General features: G+C 40.3%; 1 protein-coding gene across 4 annotated transcripts in view; it reads left to right on the forward strand.

Annotated features, from left to right (window-relative positions):
- The window catches only part of WAC (WW domain containing adaptor with coiled-coil), a 98916-nt gene extending 77557 nt beyond the window's left edge, over window positions 1-21359 (forward strand). For 2 of the 4 annotated variants that reach the window (XM_073629840.1, XM_073629842.1), the window contains exons 9-15: window positions 3985-4104; window positions 10522-10670; window positions 10759-10880; window positions 14946-14978; window positions 15587-15776; window positions 16615-16742; window positions 20318-21359. In XM_073629840.1, coding sequence (XP_073485941.1) covers window positions 3985-4104; window positions 10522-10670; window positions 10759-10880; window positions 14946-14978; window positions 15587-15776; window positions 16615-16742; window positions 20318-20387 — 812 coding nt within the window. In that variant the 3' untranslated portion in view covers window positions 20388-21359. The remainder of the gene's footprint in view (window positions 1-3984; window positions 4105-10521; window positions 10671-10758; window positions 10881-14945; window positions 14979-15586; window positions 15777-16614; window positions 16743-20317) is intronic. The other 2 variants (XM_073629843.1, XM_073629841.1) reach the window with 2 other exon arrangements.
- The last annotated feature ends 201 nt before the right edge of the window (window positions 21360-21560 follow it).

Consider the following 21560-nt stretch of genomic DNA (forward strand, 5'->3'; position numbering starts at 1 on the left):
AATACCAAATTTTGGGTTAACGGTAAACCGGACAAATATAGATGGAAAATCTTCTTCATAATGGGGGGGTTGGGGGTCCAGACAGCAATACCAGCCTCTCCAAGCTATTAAAGTGATTGTTAAACTTTGAATATTTTTTTGAATATTTTTTTATTAAAATAATAAACATGTTATACTTGCCCGCTCAATGGTTTTGCACAGAGTAGCTCCGAACCTCTTGTTGGCTCCCTCACCAGTGCTCCTGGCTTTAGTTCTATTTTGCCCAATGTGTGTCATGACTGTCCACTGAGAGCTTGACAGCCAGGAGAAGCTTTTTTCTATTTTCTCATAAGCACAGACTAATTAGTATCAAAGCAGTCACCATTCATGCAGTATTGTATTGTTTGATTACTAGCCACCTTTCTTGCTCGTTGGAAGGAATTTGCTATGTGCGTTCATGCATATCAAAATCGCATGGCCATAATATTGATGGTGAAAAAAGATATTACTCTTCCCTACTCTGTCTATATGGAGTTGAATGTTATAATTTTTTTTTTTTTTTTTTAATGCAAAAAAGAAAAACCTTGGTCTTTATGTATAGTTTGCAGTTATAGATGTAATTGGGGCATTGACATTTGTCATTTACCCTACATATGATGTTTTCCTGTTTAATTGCATTTCACAATTGCTGTGCCTTATTGCTCTTTCATGCAATGCAAGGCTATGGTTTTGCCAAAACTTTGACTACCTCTTCATTTTGGACGATCTCCCTAGATAGGGGTATCAGTGATTACAGTGGAAATACAGAGCTCCATGTAGTAGTTTACTAATCCTTTTTATTATGGTTGCATAACTATGGGTGCGCAACCATGTAAAAGTAACTTAAACAGTGCAATAATAGTTCATATATTCACTCAACCCTCAAAATAAACTTTACTTTTCCCCTTCAACTACAGGAGAGCTGTAAAAAAAGATTTATATATAAAACACAAAGCGCTGTGATGCTAAATAGCTGATAATTACACATAAAACCAAGTGAGGCTGCTATCAAAAGAGAGTGTTTTCAGAGTCACTTAAAAAGAATAAATAATGATATTTGAAGCGCTTCACAATGTGCATGAAAATGAATATATAAGAATAAATATAAATAGTAAAATAAAATCAGCGTTGAGTAAAAATTCCTAAAAAATCCAGCAATCAAAATAGTGTAACATTATAAAAAATTAGTGACACCAAATGTGTAAAAAAATTCACATAAAAAATCCACATAAAAATAAATATAAGGATGTATTCAGAAGGTTCAATTATACAGGTGTAGAATCCCGATTGGTATAGAGCTTTTGATCACTAGCAAAGCTGTTTAAAAACACTTGCTTAATCAAGGTGCTCATTGACCTTCATAGTAACAATGTGCTTTTTTGCTTCTATTCACAACCAATGTGAGAATCATAAACAGGCAGATAAGAGAAAAAAACAATCATTGTGCAATAGTTAGGATACCAAGGTACACAGGCAAACTTCAATCCACTCACGTGTGCCTTATAATAAGGCATATGCAGGTTTTACTATAGCAGTCAGCCACCTTAGACAGGAGCAGATTCAGTGCAGTACACTGTGTGATACTGCTGATCTGCACAGATCCTAGGAGGAGCCAAGGACGCTCTGTGCAGATCAGCAGTATCACACAGTGTACTGCACTGAATCTGCTCCTGTCTAAGGTGGCTGACTGCTATAGTAGAACCTGCATATGCCTTATCATTATAAGGCACACGTGAGTGGATTGAAGTTTGCCTGTGTACCTTGGTATCCTAACTATTGCACAATGATTGGTTTTTTCTCTTATCTGCCTGTTTATGATTCTCACATTGGTTGTGAATAGAAGCAAAAAAGCACATTGTTACTATGAAGGTCAATGAGCACCTTGATTAAGCAAGTGTTTTTAAACAGCTTTGCTAGTGATCAAAAGCTCTATACCAATCGGGATTCTACAGCTGTATAATTGAACCTTCTGAATACATCCTTATATTTATTTTTATGTGAATTTTTTTACACATTTGGTGTCACAAATTTTTTATAATGTTACACTATTTTGATTGCTGGATTTTTTAGGAATTTTTACTCACCGCTGATTTTATTTTACTATTTATATTTATTCTTATATATTCATTTTCATGCACATTGTGAAGCGCTTCAAATATCATTATTTGTAAAAAAAGATTAGTTACCCACCCTGTGCTTGTATGTGTGAGCCTTGTGATGTATGTGCAGAGAGAAGATCGACTGATAAAATAAAACTCTATTCAACTTCTTCGGTAAAATAATGCCAGAAGTACCACAACAACCATTAAGACTCTCTTGCATTGATCTAGTTTTTACTAAGGTTAATAGTTATTGTTGCTATGACTTATTACTCTAGATCTCAGCACAGTGATTATGAGGGCAATGGTTTGAGACTTTATATGAAGCATGCAGCCAGGGAGATAACACAGCAAGAATGTGTCTGGCAGGTACATAGTAATGTAGAACTGTATACGTTGCATAAAGGCATAATGCATGACAACAAAATACAATCAATAAATATTTATTTCATACAAAATAAATAAAATGGTGGTATAGTAACATATTACTTCATATTGTAGACATCATAAAAGACCAAACTCATTGCGTGTCTCCACAATGTAATAAACATGACCTTGATTAATTGGTACAATCCAGTATGGCATAATCAGTAAAATAGTGGTATCAATCTTGCGATGTAAACAATTGGGGCATCTAATAGCTCAACGTGTTTCGTGGCCCCTGACACTCTTCAGGAACAGATGTAGAATAGGCGTCTATAAAAAAAAATATATATATATATATATATATATATATATATATATATATATATATATATATATATATATATATATATATATAAAGAAAAAAAAAATACTAAAAAGTTGATAGACTGTTAAAGTGGGTCTGTCTATAGTGGGAGGAGGAGGAGGAAAAAAAGGAATGGAAAAATACATACCCAATACTACTTACAAATATGTTTATGCGTCTGGGCACAAGCATGGAGGGCTGAAAGCCAGCCAAAAAGGTAATTGGCCCTGGCAGCTGAGGTGGAATAACCCCAAAGCACAACAATGGAAACCAGTAGGAGGCAGCAGTCCCCAGGAATTGAACCCCCATGGATATTCAAAAAGGATGTGAACCATGTCGACATAGCCATCTTTAAAAAAGTGTAAAATAGAGTACCAACTCAAAAATGGAGGTATGCAGTGCAATGGCTAATAAAGAGGAATATACTAATGCTGGGACCAATCGGTGGTAAAAATCTATGCCTAAATATAGGGCAGGTATAGGGTAAAAAAAGTAGCCTAATGTGCCCCAAAAAAGATTTGAAATAAATGATGAATAAGGTCGGAAACCGAGCACCAAGACAAAAGTATGAAAACGGACAATAGGAAAAAGGGGGAAGAAGATAAACTGCCAAAAAAGTTACCTAGGATTCCTAAGTGATCAATTCGGGTCCAATATTGCACAGTGGCCACAGGAGTGTCGGCCACAAAAGGAGTGTCTGATGTGACAGAGGGAATATATATACTCCAATGTGATTGTGAGTGTTCACCAACGAACGCTAGCGGCCAATTGGAGGAAAGGCGCCAACAGCCGAGTAGTATGTACTGTGGTTAGCCCTTCCACCTAGCAGCACTGAGGTCGTTGGTTCGAATCCCAATCATGGCGCTAACTGCACAAAGTTTACATGATCTCCCTGTGCGTGTGTGGGTTTCCTCTGGGTACTCCAGTTTCCTCCCACACTCCAAAGACATGCTAGTAGGTTAATTGGCCCCTGTCTAAATTGGTCCTAGTATGTGTGTTTGTATGAATGTGAGTTAGGGACCTTGGATTGTAAGCTCCTTGAGGGCATGGATTTGAATGTAGAATCTGTATGTAAAGCACTGTGTAAGTTGATGGCGCTATATAAGTACCTGTATTAATAAGTAGCATGTTCTTCAGTTCTTACAGCTGCTGTGACACAAGCCTCTTTACAGTCAATACTTCACAAGATCATCACCGCTGGGCCCTCTTTCAACATTACTTCTCTAATATCCCAAGTTGCACAGCTGTCAGCACAAGGTGAGCAATCCCTGCAGTGTGATAGTTAAATAATTAAAATGAGATTTTATATAAAGAGTCTTTAATCTTTTCTGTCAGGTACGGACCTGCCAGGGGGGGGGGTTTACACACGCACTTGGTGGCTGCCCCTACTTGGGAGTGTGTGTATTTTTGACAAGCTGGCTGTCAGATGGAAGTTATGGCAGCTAGGCAGCTGCCTGATCGCTTCCAAACAGCTGTGGTAAGAACTGTCCCCACCATGCATCATGGAGCTGCGGGTGCAATGCTGGTCCCCTGCGTGATGGCAAAAAAAAGTGTAAAAAATTAGTTACACCCAAGAACATATCTTTTTTTCAATACACATTTGAGTTCTGTCCAGTAATACCATAAAATTATGAAAATGTCCAATACATCAGATCAAATTGCTGTGTCAGTATTATATAAATGACAAATTCTGCACAGGGTTTATCGCCTCCACCCACAAACTGCTATAAGTTATTCATATTTAGGTATAATACCTTAATGTTTTTGGCTATGGTGCCTTTAAAAAGTATTCATACCCCTTGAAGTTTTCCACATTTTGTCATGTTACAACTAAAAACATAAATGAATTTCATTGGGATTTTATGTGATAGACCAACACAAAGTGGCAGATAATTGTGAAGTAGAAGGAAAATGATAAATGGTTTTCATTTTTTTTTTTTTTTTTAACAAATATCTAAAGTTTTTGGCATGTGTTTGTATTCAGCCCCCTTTACTCTGATACCCCTAACTAAAATCTAGTGGAACCAATTGCCTTCAGAAGTCACCTAATTAGTAAATAAGAGTCCACCTGTGTATAATTTAATCTCAGTATATGTTCTGTGAAGCCCTCAGAGGTTTGTTAGAGAACCTTAGTGAACAAACAGCATCGTGACGACCAAGAAACACACCAGACAGGTCAGGGATAAATTGTGGAGAAGTTTAACCACTTCAATACCGGGCCTATTCTAGCACTCCTCTCCTACATGTAAAAATCATAAATCAGCGTTTTTGCTAGAAAATTACTCAGAACCCATAAACATGTTTTTTTAGCAGACACCCTAGGGAATAAAATGGCGGTCTTGCAACTTTTTATCTCGCACAGTATTTGCGCAATAATTTTTCAAACGCCCTTTACACTGAGTAAATAGATACCCAACATGTCACGATTTTAAAATTGTGCACACTCATGGAATGGCGTCAAACTTCGGTACTTAGAAATTTCCATAGGTGACGCTTTAAAAAATTTTACAGGTTACCAGTTTAGAGTTACAGAGGAGGTCTAGTGCTAGAATTGTAGCTCTCGCTCTAATGCAAGTGGCGATACCTCACATGTGTGGTTTGAATGTCGTTTACGTATGTGGGTGGGACTTGGGTGTGTGTTCGATTCTGAACGCGAGCTACACGGTGGACAAAGGCGTTTTAAACTTTTTTTTTTTTTTTTTTTTTACACTTTTTTTACATTGAAATTTTTTTTTATCACTTTTATTCCTATTACAAGGAATGTAAACATCCCTTGTAATAGGAATCTAACGTGACAGGTCCTCTTTATGGAGAGATGCAGGGTCAATAAGACCCCACATCTCTCCTCCAGGCTGTAAAGCATGAGATCGGGAAAAAAATATTCACTGATCTCATGCTGACAGCCGCGATCGTGGCTTTGTTTACATGCGGGGTCCGGGCGTGACGTCATAACGTCGCGCCCAGGCCTCAGACGGTCATAGAGATGACTGGTGACCATCAAGTCACCGGAAATCTCTATGGTCATCATCCGGTGGCGTCCGATTCTTTCTCCTGGCCCCTGATGGCACGGGAGAGCCCGGAGAAGCACCAGATGGCAGCGCGAGGGGGGGGGGCGGGCGGGCGTCTCCTCCCGTCGACTATAAATGTTCAGGCGGAGGAACTGCTGCTAGGATCGTTCTTATCGTGCACAGAATCGCCGCCTGCAAATAATGATATCTGAATGATGCCTCTAGCTGCAGTCATTCAAATATCCCCGCACAAAGTCAAGGACGTCATATGACACGTGCGGTATTGAAGTGGTTAAAGCAGGGTTAGTTCATAAAAAAAAAAAAAATATCCCAAGCTTTGAACATCTCACGGATTGCTGTTCAAGCCTTCATCCGAAAATTGAAAGAGTGTGGCACAACTGCAAACCTACCAAGACATGGCCGTCCACCTAAACTGAAAGACCTGGCAAAGAGAACATTAATCAGAGAAGCAGCCAAGGGGCCCATGGTAACTCTGGAGAAGCTGCAGAGATCCACAGCTCAGGTGGGAGAATTTGTCCACAGGACAACTATTAGTTGTGCACTCCACAAATCTGGCCTTTATGGAAGAGTGGCAAGAAGAAAGCCATAAGAAGTTCTGGTTGCAGTTTGCGAGAAACCATATGGGGGACGCAGCAAACATGTGGAAGAAGGTGCTCTGGTTCGATAAGACCAAAATTTTACTTTTTGGCCTAAAAGAAATACGCTATGTGTGGTAGAAAACTTAACACTGCACATCACTCTGAACACACCATCCCCACTTTGAAACATGGTGGTGGCAGCATAATGTTGTGGGGATGCTTTTCTTCAGCAAGAACAGGGAAGCTAGTCATAGTTGATAGAGCCAAATACAGGGCAATCTTAGAAGAAAACCTGCAAAAAGACTTGAGGCGGGAGCGGAGGTTCACCTTCCAGCAGGACAACGACCCTAAACATACAGCCAGAGCTACAGACGAATGGTTTAGATCAAAGCATATTCATGTGTAAACCACTTGCCCACCAGGCCAATTCTGACATTTCTCTCCTACATGTAAAAATCATTTTTTTGCTAGAAAATTACATAAAACCCCCAAACATTATATATGTTTTTTTTTTAGCAGAGACCCTAGAGAATACAGTGGCAGTCATTGCAACTTTTTATCTCGCACGGTATTTGCGCAGCAATTTTTCAAACGCTTTTTTTTTTGGAAAAAGAAAACTGTTTCATGCTTTAAAAAAAAAAAAAAAAAAAAAAAAAACAGTAAAGTTAGCCCATTTTTTTTGCATAATGTGAAAGATGAAGTTGGCGCTAAACTTCGGTACTTAATAATCCCCATAGGCGACGCTTTAAAATTTTTTACTGGTTACATGTTTTGTGTTACAGAGAAGGTCTAGGGCCAAAATTATTGCTCTCACTCTAATGTTCGCGGCGACACCTCACATGTGTGGTTTCAAAACCGTTTTCATATGTGGGCGGGACTTGCCTATGCGTTTGCTTCTGCATGCGAGCACACGGGGAAAGGGCCACTTTAAAAAAAAAAAATTTTTTTTTAATTGTTAATTTTACTTAAAATTTTCTAATTTGACACTTTAAAAAAAAAAAAAATCACTGCTTCCCAGCCGAGGCAGCGTGATGTCATAACATCGTGCCCGGCCTCCGACGATCATAGAGACTCCGGCGACCATCTGGTCCGCCGGAAATCTCTATGGTGGACATCCGGGGCCGGCTGATCCATTCTCCGACACTGATTGCAGAGGTGAGTCGGTAGAAGCACCGGCGGGAGGGGGGGTGTCCCCTCTCGCCACCCGTAAGAACGTGACTGACTAGCCGCTATGATCTTTCTTATGGTGTAGGAAATCTCTGGCAGAAAACGCCGATATCTGAATGATGCCTGTAGCTTCAGGCATCATTCAGATATACCACCATAAAGCCCAGGATGTCCATGGAGGCCCAGCAGTCAGCAAGTGGTTAAAATGGCCGGTCAAAGTCCAGACCTAAATCCAATTGAGAATCTGTGGCAAGACTTGAAAATTGCTGTTCAGATGCTCTCCATGCAATCTGACAGAGATTGAGCTATTTTGCAATGAAGAAACATTTCACTGTCCTAGAGGTGCAAAGCTGATAGAGACATCCCCCAAAAAGACTTGCAGCTGTAATTGCAGCGAAAGGTGGTTCTACAAAGTATTGACTCAGGCGGGCTGAATATAAATGCACACCACACTTTTCACATATTTACTGTAAAAAAAAAAATTTGGAAAACTATCATTTTCCTTCCACTTCACAATTATGTGCCACCTTGTGTTGGTCTAACACATAAAATACATTTACGTTTTTGATTGTAACATGACAAAATGTGGAAAATTTCAAGGGGTATGAATACTTTCAAGGTACTGTAAGTCACCTGAGCAGCATTTGTACTTTTGAAGTAAGTGCATGCTTTGGATGATAGTTGTAGTACTTTTAATGTCTCTTGAAATATTAGGTAATGCCTGAACGCAAGCACAGGTCTACTTAAATGCCCCCCTCCCCAGAAGCTAATTCTCGGCTAAGGTGCGCCCTCGCTGTTCATTAGGCTGCAAGAACAAAGACCAAACCAGTAGTTCTGAATATGGAGAACTATATGTGCCTACTATTCTTTTACTTATGTCCAAGCTTGGTGATTGGTGCATTGTTGTCACATGGGACGAGATGTCCCCCCACCCCCTTTTAAGCTTCGACTAGACTCACTTGAGTTTACACTGTGCTTTATTTCCTCGCTCCGTGCAGCTGATCACGGCGGCAGGAAAGAAAAGAGCAGTCATAGCAGTCAGGGTTTGCTGCCAGAAAAGGGGACATTAAAGCTTATCTCAAGGTACAGCAATGTAAAGTGTATCTATACTCACATACTCAACTTTTTTATTTTTAATTTTTTATAGTGACCAAGCATTAAAGCTCTGTCTCCTTCACTTTCTTTCTGGTGCAAAGGTTGTCTCCCCAGGATAGGAAGTGAGGGGAAATATCTGACAGAGCAGTAAAATCTAACATGGATTCTAACTTTTCCAAATTTTATCCCAAAAAGTTTGCAGTAGAGATACTTTTTTTTATTTTAAGTGAACTTTTTGCTAAATTTTAATTAGTCTAAAGTAGAGAAAAAAGGTTGTGCTTTCCTCTTGTGCCTCTGTGTACCATTTTATTTAATTCATGTTTGCTTTTGAGCTGGAAACTAAAAATATGGTCAAAGATAAATACCATTTAGGCCTCTTGCACATTGTAGCTTGAAAAAGATCAGTATAGCTTTTTTTTTTTTTTGAGCTAAAATACAGCCTGTTAATTGTATTGTGCCTACGCGCACAGGCACGTAAACAAGCGCAGTGCATTCTTCAGTAAAAAAAAAAAAATAAAAATCAGCTTTTTTGGTCAGTAATGTCCGCAAATGCCCATTTATATATTGTGAAGATGAGAATGCGTTTTTGCGCACTTGCACGAATACATATACGCAAAAGTGCACGCAAATGCATACAAAAGAAAGTCGATTCTGAAGCATGAGTATCGTGTAAGAGGCCTTAGTGTGTTTTTGCTGTTTGTGACTCATATTTCAAGACTTTTTTTTTTACCTTAATGTGTTCCCTGCCCCAGTAGTTGTATGGCCCCCCTCTCCATAAACACTAACCCGAGACCTTTCTCGATCCAGCACTGTGCCCTTCTGCAGCAGCCCTCTCCCTGCTTTTACAGGACACAGGCAGCAGGAGCCATTGGCTTCTGCTGCTGTCAATAAATTCCTGTGAGGAGGGGCCAAGCAAGGCTGTGTTTTATGGACGTGTGCAGCTCGGCTCGGGAGTGTGCAAATAGCAGCCCGTTTGATATGGGGGCACTAGCAAAAGTGGAGTAGCACAGAGCGCCAGCGAGGGGGACCCCAGAGGAGAAGATAAAAGCCTGCTCTGTGCAATACCATTACACAGAGCAGGTAAGTATAACATGTTTGTTATTTTAGGGGAAAAAAAATGGCTCTTATAACCACTTCAGACCCACGCTATAGCTGAAAGATTGCCACATTGTGGCTCTTTTGTTCTGGCAGGGTGTCCATGGATGTCCTCCAAGAACTGCGCCCATCTGGCGTGCTCTGTGATCGTTGTGTCCTTTGGACACAGCTGATCACAGATATTGCGGTAAATGTCTATTCACAGCAGCTCTATACCATGTGATCAGCTGTGTCCAGTCACAGCTGATCACACGTAAACAAACTTGCCTGTTATTGGCTTTCTTTTCCTCACACGCTGTCAGTGTGAGGAGAGGAGAGCCGGTCACAAGCAAGTGTGACAGGGGACATTTACACACATAAGGCACTGATCATCAGTGCCGCCTATCATTGCTTCCCCCATGAGTAGTGCACATCAGTGAAGGAGAAAAATTACTTATTTGCTAAATTTTATAATGAAGAAAAACTCAGAGGTGATTAAATGCCACCAAAAGAAAGCTCTTTGTCTCAAAAAATTATAAAAATTTCATAAGGGTTCAGTGCTGCATGACCGCGCATTGTCATTCAAAATGCAACAGCACTGCAAGCTGAAAATTAGCCTGGGCAGGAAGGTGGTGAAAGTGCCCTGTATTGAAGTGGTTAAACCTTTTGGGATGCATCTGACTTTAAAAGCACAAGAGATTTTCTTTTTTACAAGATGTTTCTTGTTTCAGCGACACAATCAAATCAGTCACCCATGTCTTTGACGTCTGATGCCTCATCGCCAAGGTCATACGTGTCCCCCCGAATCAGCACGCCGCAGACTAACACTGTTCCACATAAACCCTTGCTAAACACCACACCTGTATCTTCACAGCCAAAGGTAGAAACCTCTGACTTTTCACTCCCCCCTTTGTCATGAAATGCACTGATTATTCATTGTTGGTGACTAAACCTGGTTTTCATTCTAGGCCAGTACTGCAGTTGGTGCTAAACAAGGACCATCTACACAGACAGTACAACAGCAGTCAGTGACTGCAGAAAAATCCCAAGGTCATGAACCTGCCTCCCCCCGAAACCTTCAGCGTCAGAGGCAAGTACTGTATGGGCTTTTGTTGGTCCTCTTCTTATTTACAGTTTACATCTGTGCAGTCAAACCTTAGGCCCATTTCACACGGGCTGTCCGATCACGTCCGATTGTCAGTGTTTCAGGTGGACCTGACCAGACCTTCCAATCACTCCTGTGGAGTGGTGATGTGGCCGCTGAAACCTGCTGCTATCCGATCCTGTCCGCCAAATCCAGACAGGTGGTGGGTCCTATTTTACACCCATCTGGCGGATCTGATAAGATCCGATGAAAACTGACAAGGCGGTCTGTTTTCACCCAATCTTCCCCATAGAGGAGAACGGGACTGTGTCCGTCTCTGCTCTGCACAGCAGGGGGATCAGCAGAGCAATCCTCCACTGACCAAGCGGAGTCTGTCCAATGGAGGCGCCCGTGTGAAAGGGGCCTAACGCCTTGTTTCTAGAACTTTGAAATGTGCTTGGTTAGTATGTACTGAATTGCATCAATTCTATTGTCTCAAAGATCAACTATACTTAAAGCATGATTGTTATCAAGTTAAATTACATGCTGGTTTTTACACCTCTCATGGATACTCTGGTATCTCTGGCAGTATTCTTGGCCAGCCCTATATCAAACCAAAAGCTAAAGTACACCCATCAGGAGAGGCATCCATTGCTGACCTCTCCTGAAAATGCTTGTTGACTGTCATACTGATACTTTGGGTTGTATACTTAATGATTTTATTGAAATAAGTTTAGACATGCTTTGGGGCACAGAACCATTGAATTCAGAAATGACCAGTGACCTGCAGTTTTCGGGGGATAAACTATGGCAGGCTCTTTGGACAGGCCAGGGAACAAACCATTTTTGAGAAATCTGGCCACTATAATCCGATTTATTTATTATTACCAAATTGGTCTCTAACCCCTTTCCGACCAGTTCTAGCATCCCTTTAACCACTTCCCACCCGGCCACTGCACATAAACTGCACATAAACAGCCGGGTGGGCTATCTCTCCTTCTGGGTGGACGGGCTCTGCGATTGGCCCTCCTGATCACATGAAGGCCGTGTCGAATCACAGCCTTCATGTGATGTAAACACAGAGCCGGTTGCTAGGCAATCTGCTCTCCTCTCCTCGCACGTTAGTTGTCGGAGAGGAGAGCGGATCGCTGCAGCCGGCTGGTGATCAGTGAGTATGAGCTGTTTTTTACAGCTTTTTACTCACTGATCACCAGTCTAGTGTCCCCACACATGTAAAAAAAACACAAAGTAAACACACAATGTCCCCAAAACACATGTCCCCACATAGTAAAAACACATGTCCCCCACATATGTCCCAGTAAAATCACATGTCCCAATGATCTGCACACACATGTCCATGATCACCTGCGCACATCTGTACATGATCATTTGCACACGTGTCCGTGATCACACGAACCAATTATTATATCCTTAACGGGATTTTTAACAAAAACATGTAGCAGAATAAATTTTGGCTTAAATTTATGACAAAATTGGATTTTATTTGATTTCTATTAGAATAGAAAGAAGAAAATATTATTTTTTTTCCCAAATTTCCGCTCTCTTTTCGCTTATCGCAAAAAATAAAAAACGGAGTCATGAATAAATACCACCAAAAGAAAGCTCTATTTGTGTGAACAAAATGATAAAAATTTCATTTGGGTACAGCATTGCATGACCGCATAATTGTCATTGAAAATGTGAGAGCGCTGAAAGCTGAAAATTGGTCTGAGAAGGAAGGGGGCGAAAGTGCCCAGTATTGAGGTGGTTAATAGAGTCTGTATTCCTGCTGGGGGGATGGGAAGGATCAGAGATCATGTGACAACGCTGCACCTAAAGGTACTTCATGAAATACACAGGCTGTGTGTAGTACATCTTTTTGCCCCACAGCAGCACCCCCATTTTGTCAAAATCACCAGAAAGTGTTCTGTAAATTCAGCAATAGTAAAAGCTGCTGTCAGAAAGCACAGTCTAATGCTGACCATACTATATGAAAAATTGGCCAAACCCATTTTCGAAAAACAAACATTCGGCCATGAGAGCAAACGATAGTGCCATCATGTAATGGCTGATAAATCGTTCAGTGGACATAAATGAATAAAATTTTTTGTTCGTTTTTTTACATATACCTAGTGCAAACAGTTTGGACGGGAAACACATTAACCTTTTAATTTATCGTTCGTTCGGTATAAAATTTCCAAACTTGTCCTTAGATTTTTTTTTTGGCTGAAAAGCGTCCCAACGATTAGCGATTTTGTGCATGTTAACTGGCTGAAAAAAGAACGAACTGGCCAAATGACCGAATTTCGGACGATTTTTGCTATATTGTATGCCCACCATAAGGTAGGCTTTATAAACTGTTTATACAGGAGATAGAGATACATAGTAACATTATTACTTTTGTATCTACTTTGTTTCCTTCATCTTCAGTTCAAAGAATGAGCATTGGTCTGCATATGATGTTAGGTGAAGTAGAACTATAGGCAGACTGCGTCCAGGCTTTTACATCTGTCCCTATCTGCAGCTAACCGCTCTGTGTGTGGCTACGTGCGTCTAGTAGCGGCCACTATCAGCCCGCCATTAGTTTAAAAGGGCTGAGCAGCCACTGCTAATTGCATAACTTGGTTATTCCAGCAGGAAAAATTCAGATTGGTGCAAATGCAACACAGCAGTGGGAAAGGGGCCTAAAAAATGTGTTGCTATTTTAGCCCATTATTAATCCTTAGTTAACCCTAAACCAGTTCTAATTAACTTCTCCTTCCCCTTCTTCCTTTAACTATATTTATTTTTTTCTATTTTTTTTTTCTAAAATCCCGTTTTAAACTTCTGGGCTTTTTCTTTTTTTTTTTTTTTGGTAAAATTGGTAAAAGATCTTTATTTCATTTGTGGTTAACTTTGCAATGCTTTTATTAACTTTGCAAATTATAGAAAGTTTTCATCAGTAGAAACACATAATACAAATGTTGAGCTGATTTGTTTTTTTATTTAATTTTGTTGGGGGTGGAAGTTTCTCTTAGCTCAGTTTTTAGATCCAAAAAGTTTGTTTCCATGTTAGAGTGCTGTTGCGGAATGTGTCCACTCTGTGTCCATTTGGCCGGCTTCTGTCAGATGAGCGTGCTGGAAAACCAGCAGCCAACCAGCTCCCGATCAGCACACTTAGCCAATGGCTGAGAGCGCTAATCGGAGTGTTCTGGCGAGTGGGTCCCCCCATCAGAACACAACAGCTCAGGGTGGGGAGATCGCTGTACTAACATCGGATTGTTCAGCGGCTCCGACCCAGAGCTGACAGTCTTTTTTTTTTTTTTTTTTAATGTCCACATACAGTAGTCCCACAAAGATAATGCTCCAGGTCAACTTGCTGTTGTGCCACAGGCATGAGTGCAAGGCTTAAAGGATAAGTTCACCTTTTTATAAAAACAATTATAACTGTATATCTTTTTTCAGGTAAAAAAAAAATGTGCTTGCAGGACTCCTGCAGACTTGTCAGTGAATCTCTCTGTTCATACCGGCAGGCAGATGCACACTGACAGGAAGAGACAATAAGCTACCAAAGTGCTGAACAGTGCCCTGGTAGTTAATTGAAACAGCAAGCCGACAGCCTCAAAGGCTATCTGGACTTGTAGTTTACTATTCATAGAACTCTGTGAATGAATGACATGGCCGGGTAGGCGGTGTCCCGCACAGCCGCGTTATTTTCCTACAGTAAACTCTCACTGGGGGAGGAGGGGTTCATCAAGGCTGCAGCTGCTGCTGGATTATGTTACATGTTCCGCCCTAAATCTGGGTGGAACATGTAACCTGTTCCAAAAGATGAACTTACCCTTTAAGCAAGTTTTGTCTGCTCCCTGCATTGTATAAAGTAAAAGGATTTAAACTGTACCACCACTGAAACTATTTATTTTCAGATGTCAGGTTGTTACAAAATGCACCATATTTCTGACATGTTTTTTCAATAAATGACTTGGAGAGATCCCAATAATTAAACCCCTATTGGAGTGAAATGTGTTAGAGAAGCTTGGTGGCTCTTGTAATTTTTATTTTATTTTCCTTTTTTTTTTTTTTTATCTGTAGAAGTGAATGGAGCCAAGGTGTGGTGCATAAATAGTGAGTCTTGGTCAAATGATTGATCTATAATTGTTGCCTTTTCCATTCTCCCAATGCCATGTATCTGTAATGAAATGTAGGCTTTTTCTGTGGCCATCTTTGAGAATGTAGAATAAAGAGCAGACCATGAAGGTAGATTGATTTAACCAGCTGACTGTGTCTGCTTTTATGAGCTCCAGGTAAGGGGCTTTGTGCTTTTCAGGAACATTTTTTGGAGGTGAAGTGTGCCATGGAAATGAAGGAGGTAGCGTGAGGAGTCTTCAGATGGGAAGGAATTTTTATAAGATCTCTTGGTGCGTACATCAGTGACACCTAGTGCAACATTTGGGTACTGCAAAGGTTATGGTAGCAGAAGATTAGCACATTAAGGTCATAGTTCATATCAAATCCCTATCACTAAAGCAAGTCCCCCACCCCAGAAAACAAATCTGTAGGTTTCTTTTTGAACAGTTTGAATAGTTTGTCAATAAATATGTAGTTTTGCAAAAGGATTGTTGTGCAGTGTGTTTTTTCAACCCCCCTTCCCCTTTCCATGCTCTTGTTATAACAAATTCAGCATAGACGTCAGAGGACAATTACATAAATATTTCTCTTTGGTCCCCTTTTAGTAGTCAGAGAAGCCCATCTCCAAGCCCCAATCTTGCCTCCAGCACTTGTGCATCAAGCACGTCGTCTGTACAACAGAACTCGTCTGCACGATCATCTTCATCTTCACTGACGCCAACGCTAGCTGCCTACTTCAATGAAAACCTTATAAAGCATGTGCAAGGCTGGCCGGCTGAGCACGCTGAAAAGCAGGTGATGTTGACTATTATGTTTTTGGTTTTTTTCTGTTTTTTTCATTTTCCTTTCTTTGTGGTTGATGGTGTTTGTAAACAATGGGGAGATTTACTAAAACTGGAGCACACAGAATCTGGTGGAGCTGTGCATAGTAACCTATCAGCTTCTACGTTTTTATTGTCAAAGCTTAATTAAACAAGCTGAATTTAAAAGCTGATTGGTTACTATGCACATCGGCACCACATTCTGTGTGCAATAGTTTTAGTAAATCTCCCTCCCAATGTTTATCTAGTGCAGGACTTTTCTAACAGAGTGCTGTTTTACAATGTGTGGATGGTGGTCATTGGATTATAGGGAATACATTAATTGTGTCCAAGTAGAGATAAATAGAAGTGATCACACTGATGAGACGTTGCTTACTTACCAGCTAGTGCCCCTTTTTTCCCCACTTGTAGGTGGTTGGGATGAGCTCCAGTGCAGCTGGGCAGATATTATATTCTACCCCCTTTTCTGACCTATATATTTGCAGTGCACAAAGGACTGGGGTGTTTTTTTGATATATATATATATATATATATATATATATATATATATATATATATATATATATATATATATATATATATATATATATTTATAATATTTACAATATTTACTAGGTTGTCCATCATTGTTTCAGATAATGTCAGGATTAAATGGATTTTGTTGGTGTTGTGGGTTAATTTATTATACTTTGTTTCCTCTTTCTTATAATGCAGGATAGTTTTTTTTATTTTTTTTTTTTTTAAATCATTTTCATTGGCAAGTAAATTTGTATATTTTTTTTTTTTTTTTTTTATTGTCTTGCTTGTTTCAGGCATCAAGGTTACGTGAAGAAGCCCACAACATGGGAAGCATTCACATGTCTGAAATTTGTACAGAGTTGAAAAATTTAAGGTCTTTAGTTCGAGTATGTGAAATTCAAGCAACTTTGCGTGAGCAAAGGTGTGTAATCATTTTTTCCCTCTGTACTTTGTGTATTACATCATAATATATAGTTTTTTTGTTTTTTATTGTACTGGTGAATACTTTTTTTTTCTCTGTAAATCGGTCAACTTTTTTAATCAGCATGTGAATGGTTTTTGTCCTCTGGTATTGTTCCTGTTGGCTAGAGAGTCTAAATAGAAATGAGATAAAGGCTGCTTATTAACCAGTATGAGCCATCAGCTTTTTAGTATTCCTGAACATGTGTTCACATCATCTAATGTTAGCCACTGACAGAGCATAAACCGTACTGTGCCTGTACACATCTATGCTGCTGGTAAATTTTAACCACGTACCACAGAAGCCTCCCAGGTCTACGAAAGTTACAGGAGAAGCAGATCATGTTGGGTACCCCATACAAAACGTTGTGGATGCCTTAGTGGCCTGTGCAGGGAGACCCGCTTTGCATTGTGGGACCAATTTAGACAGGGCTGTATTTATTGCTATACAGCAGGGATATGCAATTAGCGGACCTCCAGCTGTTGCAAAACTACAAGTCCCATCATGCCTCTGCCTCTGGGTGTCATGCTTGTGGCGATTAGTCTTGCTACGCCTCATGGGATTTGTAGTTCTGCAACAGCTGGAGGTCCACTAATTGCATATCCCTGCTATGCAGAATTTATATAGAGCCAACAGTTTGTGCAGTGCCTTTCAATGTGGGAGCAGACAGTACAGTTACAATATAATTCAATACAGAAGGTTTAAGAGGGCCCTGCATTTGCTTACATTGTGTATCTCAGAATCCAATGGCACGTGCTCAATTTACTAAAATCAGTAGTTTATATCACAGTGCTGGTTTATATCTTTTAGAGTCAGATTCATTTTTAAGGTGTTTACCACACTATGAATAAAAGATTGCGCAAATCGTTGGCCCGTTCATCTTTAGTCCGTTTTTGTGAAAAATTTTTTTTTGAAAACTCGAAGCAAAAAAAAAAGTAAGACTTGGGCATATAAATCCGCGCACATTGAAGTGGCATAGATAAGTCATGGTAGCTGGTTTACATGCGGTTCACTCGCTTTGCAAATAGTGGCCATTTTGGAAATGAAAAAAGCATTAAAGCCCATTTGAATCTGCAAATTAAGAAAAGGATTCTGCACTTAGTGAGGCTGCTTTACTAAAGCCCTGTACAAACAGGCCAAAATCAGCCAATACAGTAGAAACTGGCTGATTTTTAGCCCATGTGTACAGCTGCTTGTCCGACAGAAGCCAATCTCCCGCTTGGCATCTGTCGAACCAGCATGCTGGATAATCTGCATCTGATCAGTGCTTGCAGCCAACCCCCTAATAATTACCTGAGCCCTGTCTCTGTCCAGCAATGTCCACGAGTCCCTTGGCTGTCCAGGACTCTCCCCTCTTTGATTGTCTGAGACACAGCAGTGGCGCCATTTGCTCCCGTGGCTGTCCATCAAAGTCAGCCAATTGGGAGAGGGGGGCGGGGCCGAACAGCAGCTCAGTGTCTGAATGGATACAGGGAGCTGTGACTTGGCTTGGGTGCCCCCTTAGCAAGCTGCTTGCTTTGGGGGTACTTGACAGGAGGGAGGGGCCAGAAGCAGCAAAGCGGGACCAGAGAAGAGGAGGATCTGGGCTGCTGTGCGCAAAATCAACTGCACTGAGTGGGTAAGTATAACATGTTAAGAGACTTTACAATCACTTTATCGTGCACATGATCACGTATTCAAAGTAACTACAGATAAATTGAATGAAGTTTCTTGCCTTTAGTGAACCCTATACATCTGCTGCCTGGATTTACTATAGCATTCTGAAAAGGTATGCCTGAAAACAGGAAAATGGGCTCATAATTTAGGAGCCAGCCAGTGGATTCAGCCAATTCAGTCCAAGACTTGCATGGACGTTTAGGTGGCAATCGATGATGCTGTTTATTGCGTACACTAGAAGATGTCCAGAAATGTGGATACAAGCTGTAAATCCTTTAATTTTTTTTTTTCTTTTGCCCTGGCTGAAACTTTTGGATCACTAAAGATCATTTCCCCTTTCCTACTGACTGGAACACTCACATTTTTTACTTTAATAACTAGCACATAATGTGCTTGCTACTATTTTGTATATCAGCTTTCCTTTTTAAAGTAACGAAATATGGAGGCTGCCATTGCTGACCACCTTTTGAAAATGCTAGTGGCCTAATACCCACCATATATAAAACACTATTGATCTTTCTGTTAAAATCCGCTAAATACATTCCAGATGCATCAAAACAAAAGAGGTTTTAAAAATGTCTTAGTTCATTTTCTTTCTAAAACAGCCACGGCCTAAGTAGAAAAGCCTGTCCCCTGCATTTGTGCCAGAGAGTGGAATTCTTGTTCTTTGGGTGGAAACAGTGTTCTCATTGCAGAGGTCAGACATGCCCCTTATTGAGTCATGTCTAAAGTTCCAAAGTCAGAAAAACCTAATGCTACCCGCTTATTAGAGACCCCTAGCGATGACTCGGGAGGAAGTGTCAGGCTTTTGCAGAGAAATCATTCCATCCCCACAGACATCCAAGTGTCCCAGTCTGCAGTGTGCTGGAAGGGGACAGGTTGTTCTACTTGGTTTGCATTTTAAAGGATAAGTGAACCTCTGGGAACATGTTACATATTCCATCCATTTTTAGGGTGGAACATGTAGCATTTTCCTAATGCTGCAGCTGCTGCCAGATTTACCCCTGCCACCCCATTTATTCAGAGTTCTGTGAATGAATGGACTACAAGTACCGAAATCCTTTGTGGCTGTTGGCTTGTAGTTCTCAATGAACTACCACGGTGCTGTTGATTCTGTTTCTTCTGTCAGTGTTTCTGCTTGCCTGTAAGGGCACACAAATACACTGACAGGTCTGCGGGAGACCTGCATGGCACCAGTGATCTGTTGATCCCTGGTGCAATGCTTTACGGGTTCCAAAAATAAAATAATTCTTTTTTTTTTTTTTTCTTTCTAAAAGTGCAGTTTATTTTTAAAATGAACTTATCCTTTATGGAAAATAAACAGGGCTGGTTCACAGCAGTGTTGCACAGGTTTGCAGCCCAATCATTTGAATGGGCTGCAACTCGCACTGGAATGCACAAAAACTAGTGCATGCACTACTTTTGAAAAACTCGCCACGCAAAATTACATGGTAATGCAGTACCCTGTGATTTGGTGCCCACAAATGCACTGTTTGTAGTCTGCATTTGGGTACCATTAATGTAGCGGCATTCACAGCAGACTGCACAGGCAGTGCTTTTTGAACGTGGTGCAAGTAGTGCGCATGGAATGCACTTTTCCTTCACTGTGTTCTGGTGTGCACAGGCCCTAAGAGTTTGCACGCTTTTTTTTTTTTTTTTTGTTCTGATCCTCCTGGAATTTATTTAGCTGATTAAATCTGAAATTTCAACTAGAATCTTATGCTTTTGGGTCACCATATCTGAAAAAGTATGCAGATCAGGAAGGTCCTTATCTTCACACTTCTAGGAGATCGGTGATTAAAAAGTTGACCTTTAGTTTCCCTTTAAACTGACATTTGCTTTTATAAGTCTAAAGCTTTGATTTTTCTTTTCTCTTGCAGGATACTGTTTTTGAGACAGCAAATTAAAGAACTTGAAAAACTTAAAAACCAGAATTCCTTCATGGTGTGAAGATTTTCTGTCTTGCACGTGGACTTTGGACAGTAAAGCAGAGCGAGCCCCGACTCGACACTTTTTCTGAGCTGCATAAGAGTACACTTTGGACCGTTGGGCCGGGCATATGGACAATTCAGGGGAGAAGTGGGCCTGGAGGGAGTCGAGAGGGACAAATACAAGGATTTGTAAAACCCTCGAAATGTAGATTATACTTGTAGATGTATCCTTCACGTTGTAAATATGTTTTGTAGATTGAAGCCATGGGACGCCCATGTTGTATCAGAGCTTTGACATCCAAAACTAATCAATGCTGAGGTGGTAAAAACCTAGCCTTTTTCATGTAAGCTTGTCAGCAAAATTAGCTGTTATTTTTTTTTTTCTGTTTTAATTTATCATTCAGAAATCTTGCTTTGTTTCCAGAAATTAGATACCAGCACCGAGCAGTCGTATCTTTGTCTAAAATATCCTCAGCCAGTTTGGGAAGCGTACAAAACATTTGTGCTAGATGTCACTGTCTCATCCCAGCCTTGTTTTAAGATCAGTGCTGCATTATGGTATCCCTGCTGGCATTTCCTGGAATTGTTCCTCCCAAATAACGAGACTTACCCCCCCATATGCATCTCATTTTTTTTCTCCCCTTTTATGGCACTGTTGCTATGGCACTTTTTTTCTATATATTTTTTCATTCCTCTGTACAGTAGCTTAACATTGCAGTGATTGGTCAAGAACCCACTCGTTTGTATAAATTATTGAAGTACCTCCACCTGTGATGACCGCCGATCTGCACACACGACGTGTGCTTGCAGGCACATTTCTTGCTCAGCCATGAATTTACAGAGCATTAAAAAAGAATAAAAATAAAAAAAAAAAACAAAATCCGTTTTGCCCAGCGTTAAAATATACTTCAAATGGTTGTGTGGGGGAACAGAAGACAACAAGCTAGTCACATGTGAATTGTATCTGTTGTAATAAACCTGTTTAAAGAGACTGACCGGTATTGCTCTCATTTTATTCTATGTATGATTTAAATTAAGATGTAATGTGAACTGAGGAAGGGGTGGTGAGGGATTGTTTATTTTTTTTTCAATGCATTAAAGCAAGTAAAGTTATCACCAAATCATGAATTTTGTTCCTCTCTGATGCATTGTTTTGTTGTATTTACCAAAGCTGTATGCATCTGGAAGTAGC

This window comes from Aquarana catesbeiana, linkage group LG05, assembly GCF_042186555.1.
Source record: "Aquarana catesbeiana isolate 2022-GZ linkage group LG05, ASM4218655v1, whole genome shotgun sequence".
Lineage (NCBI taxonomy): Eukaryota > Metazoa > Chordata > Amphibia > Anura > Ranidae > Aquarana > Aquarana catesbeiana.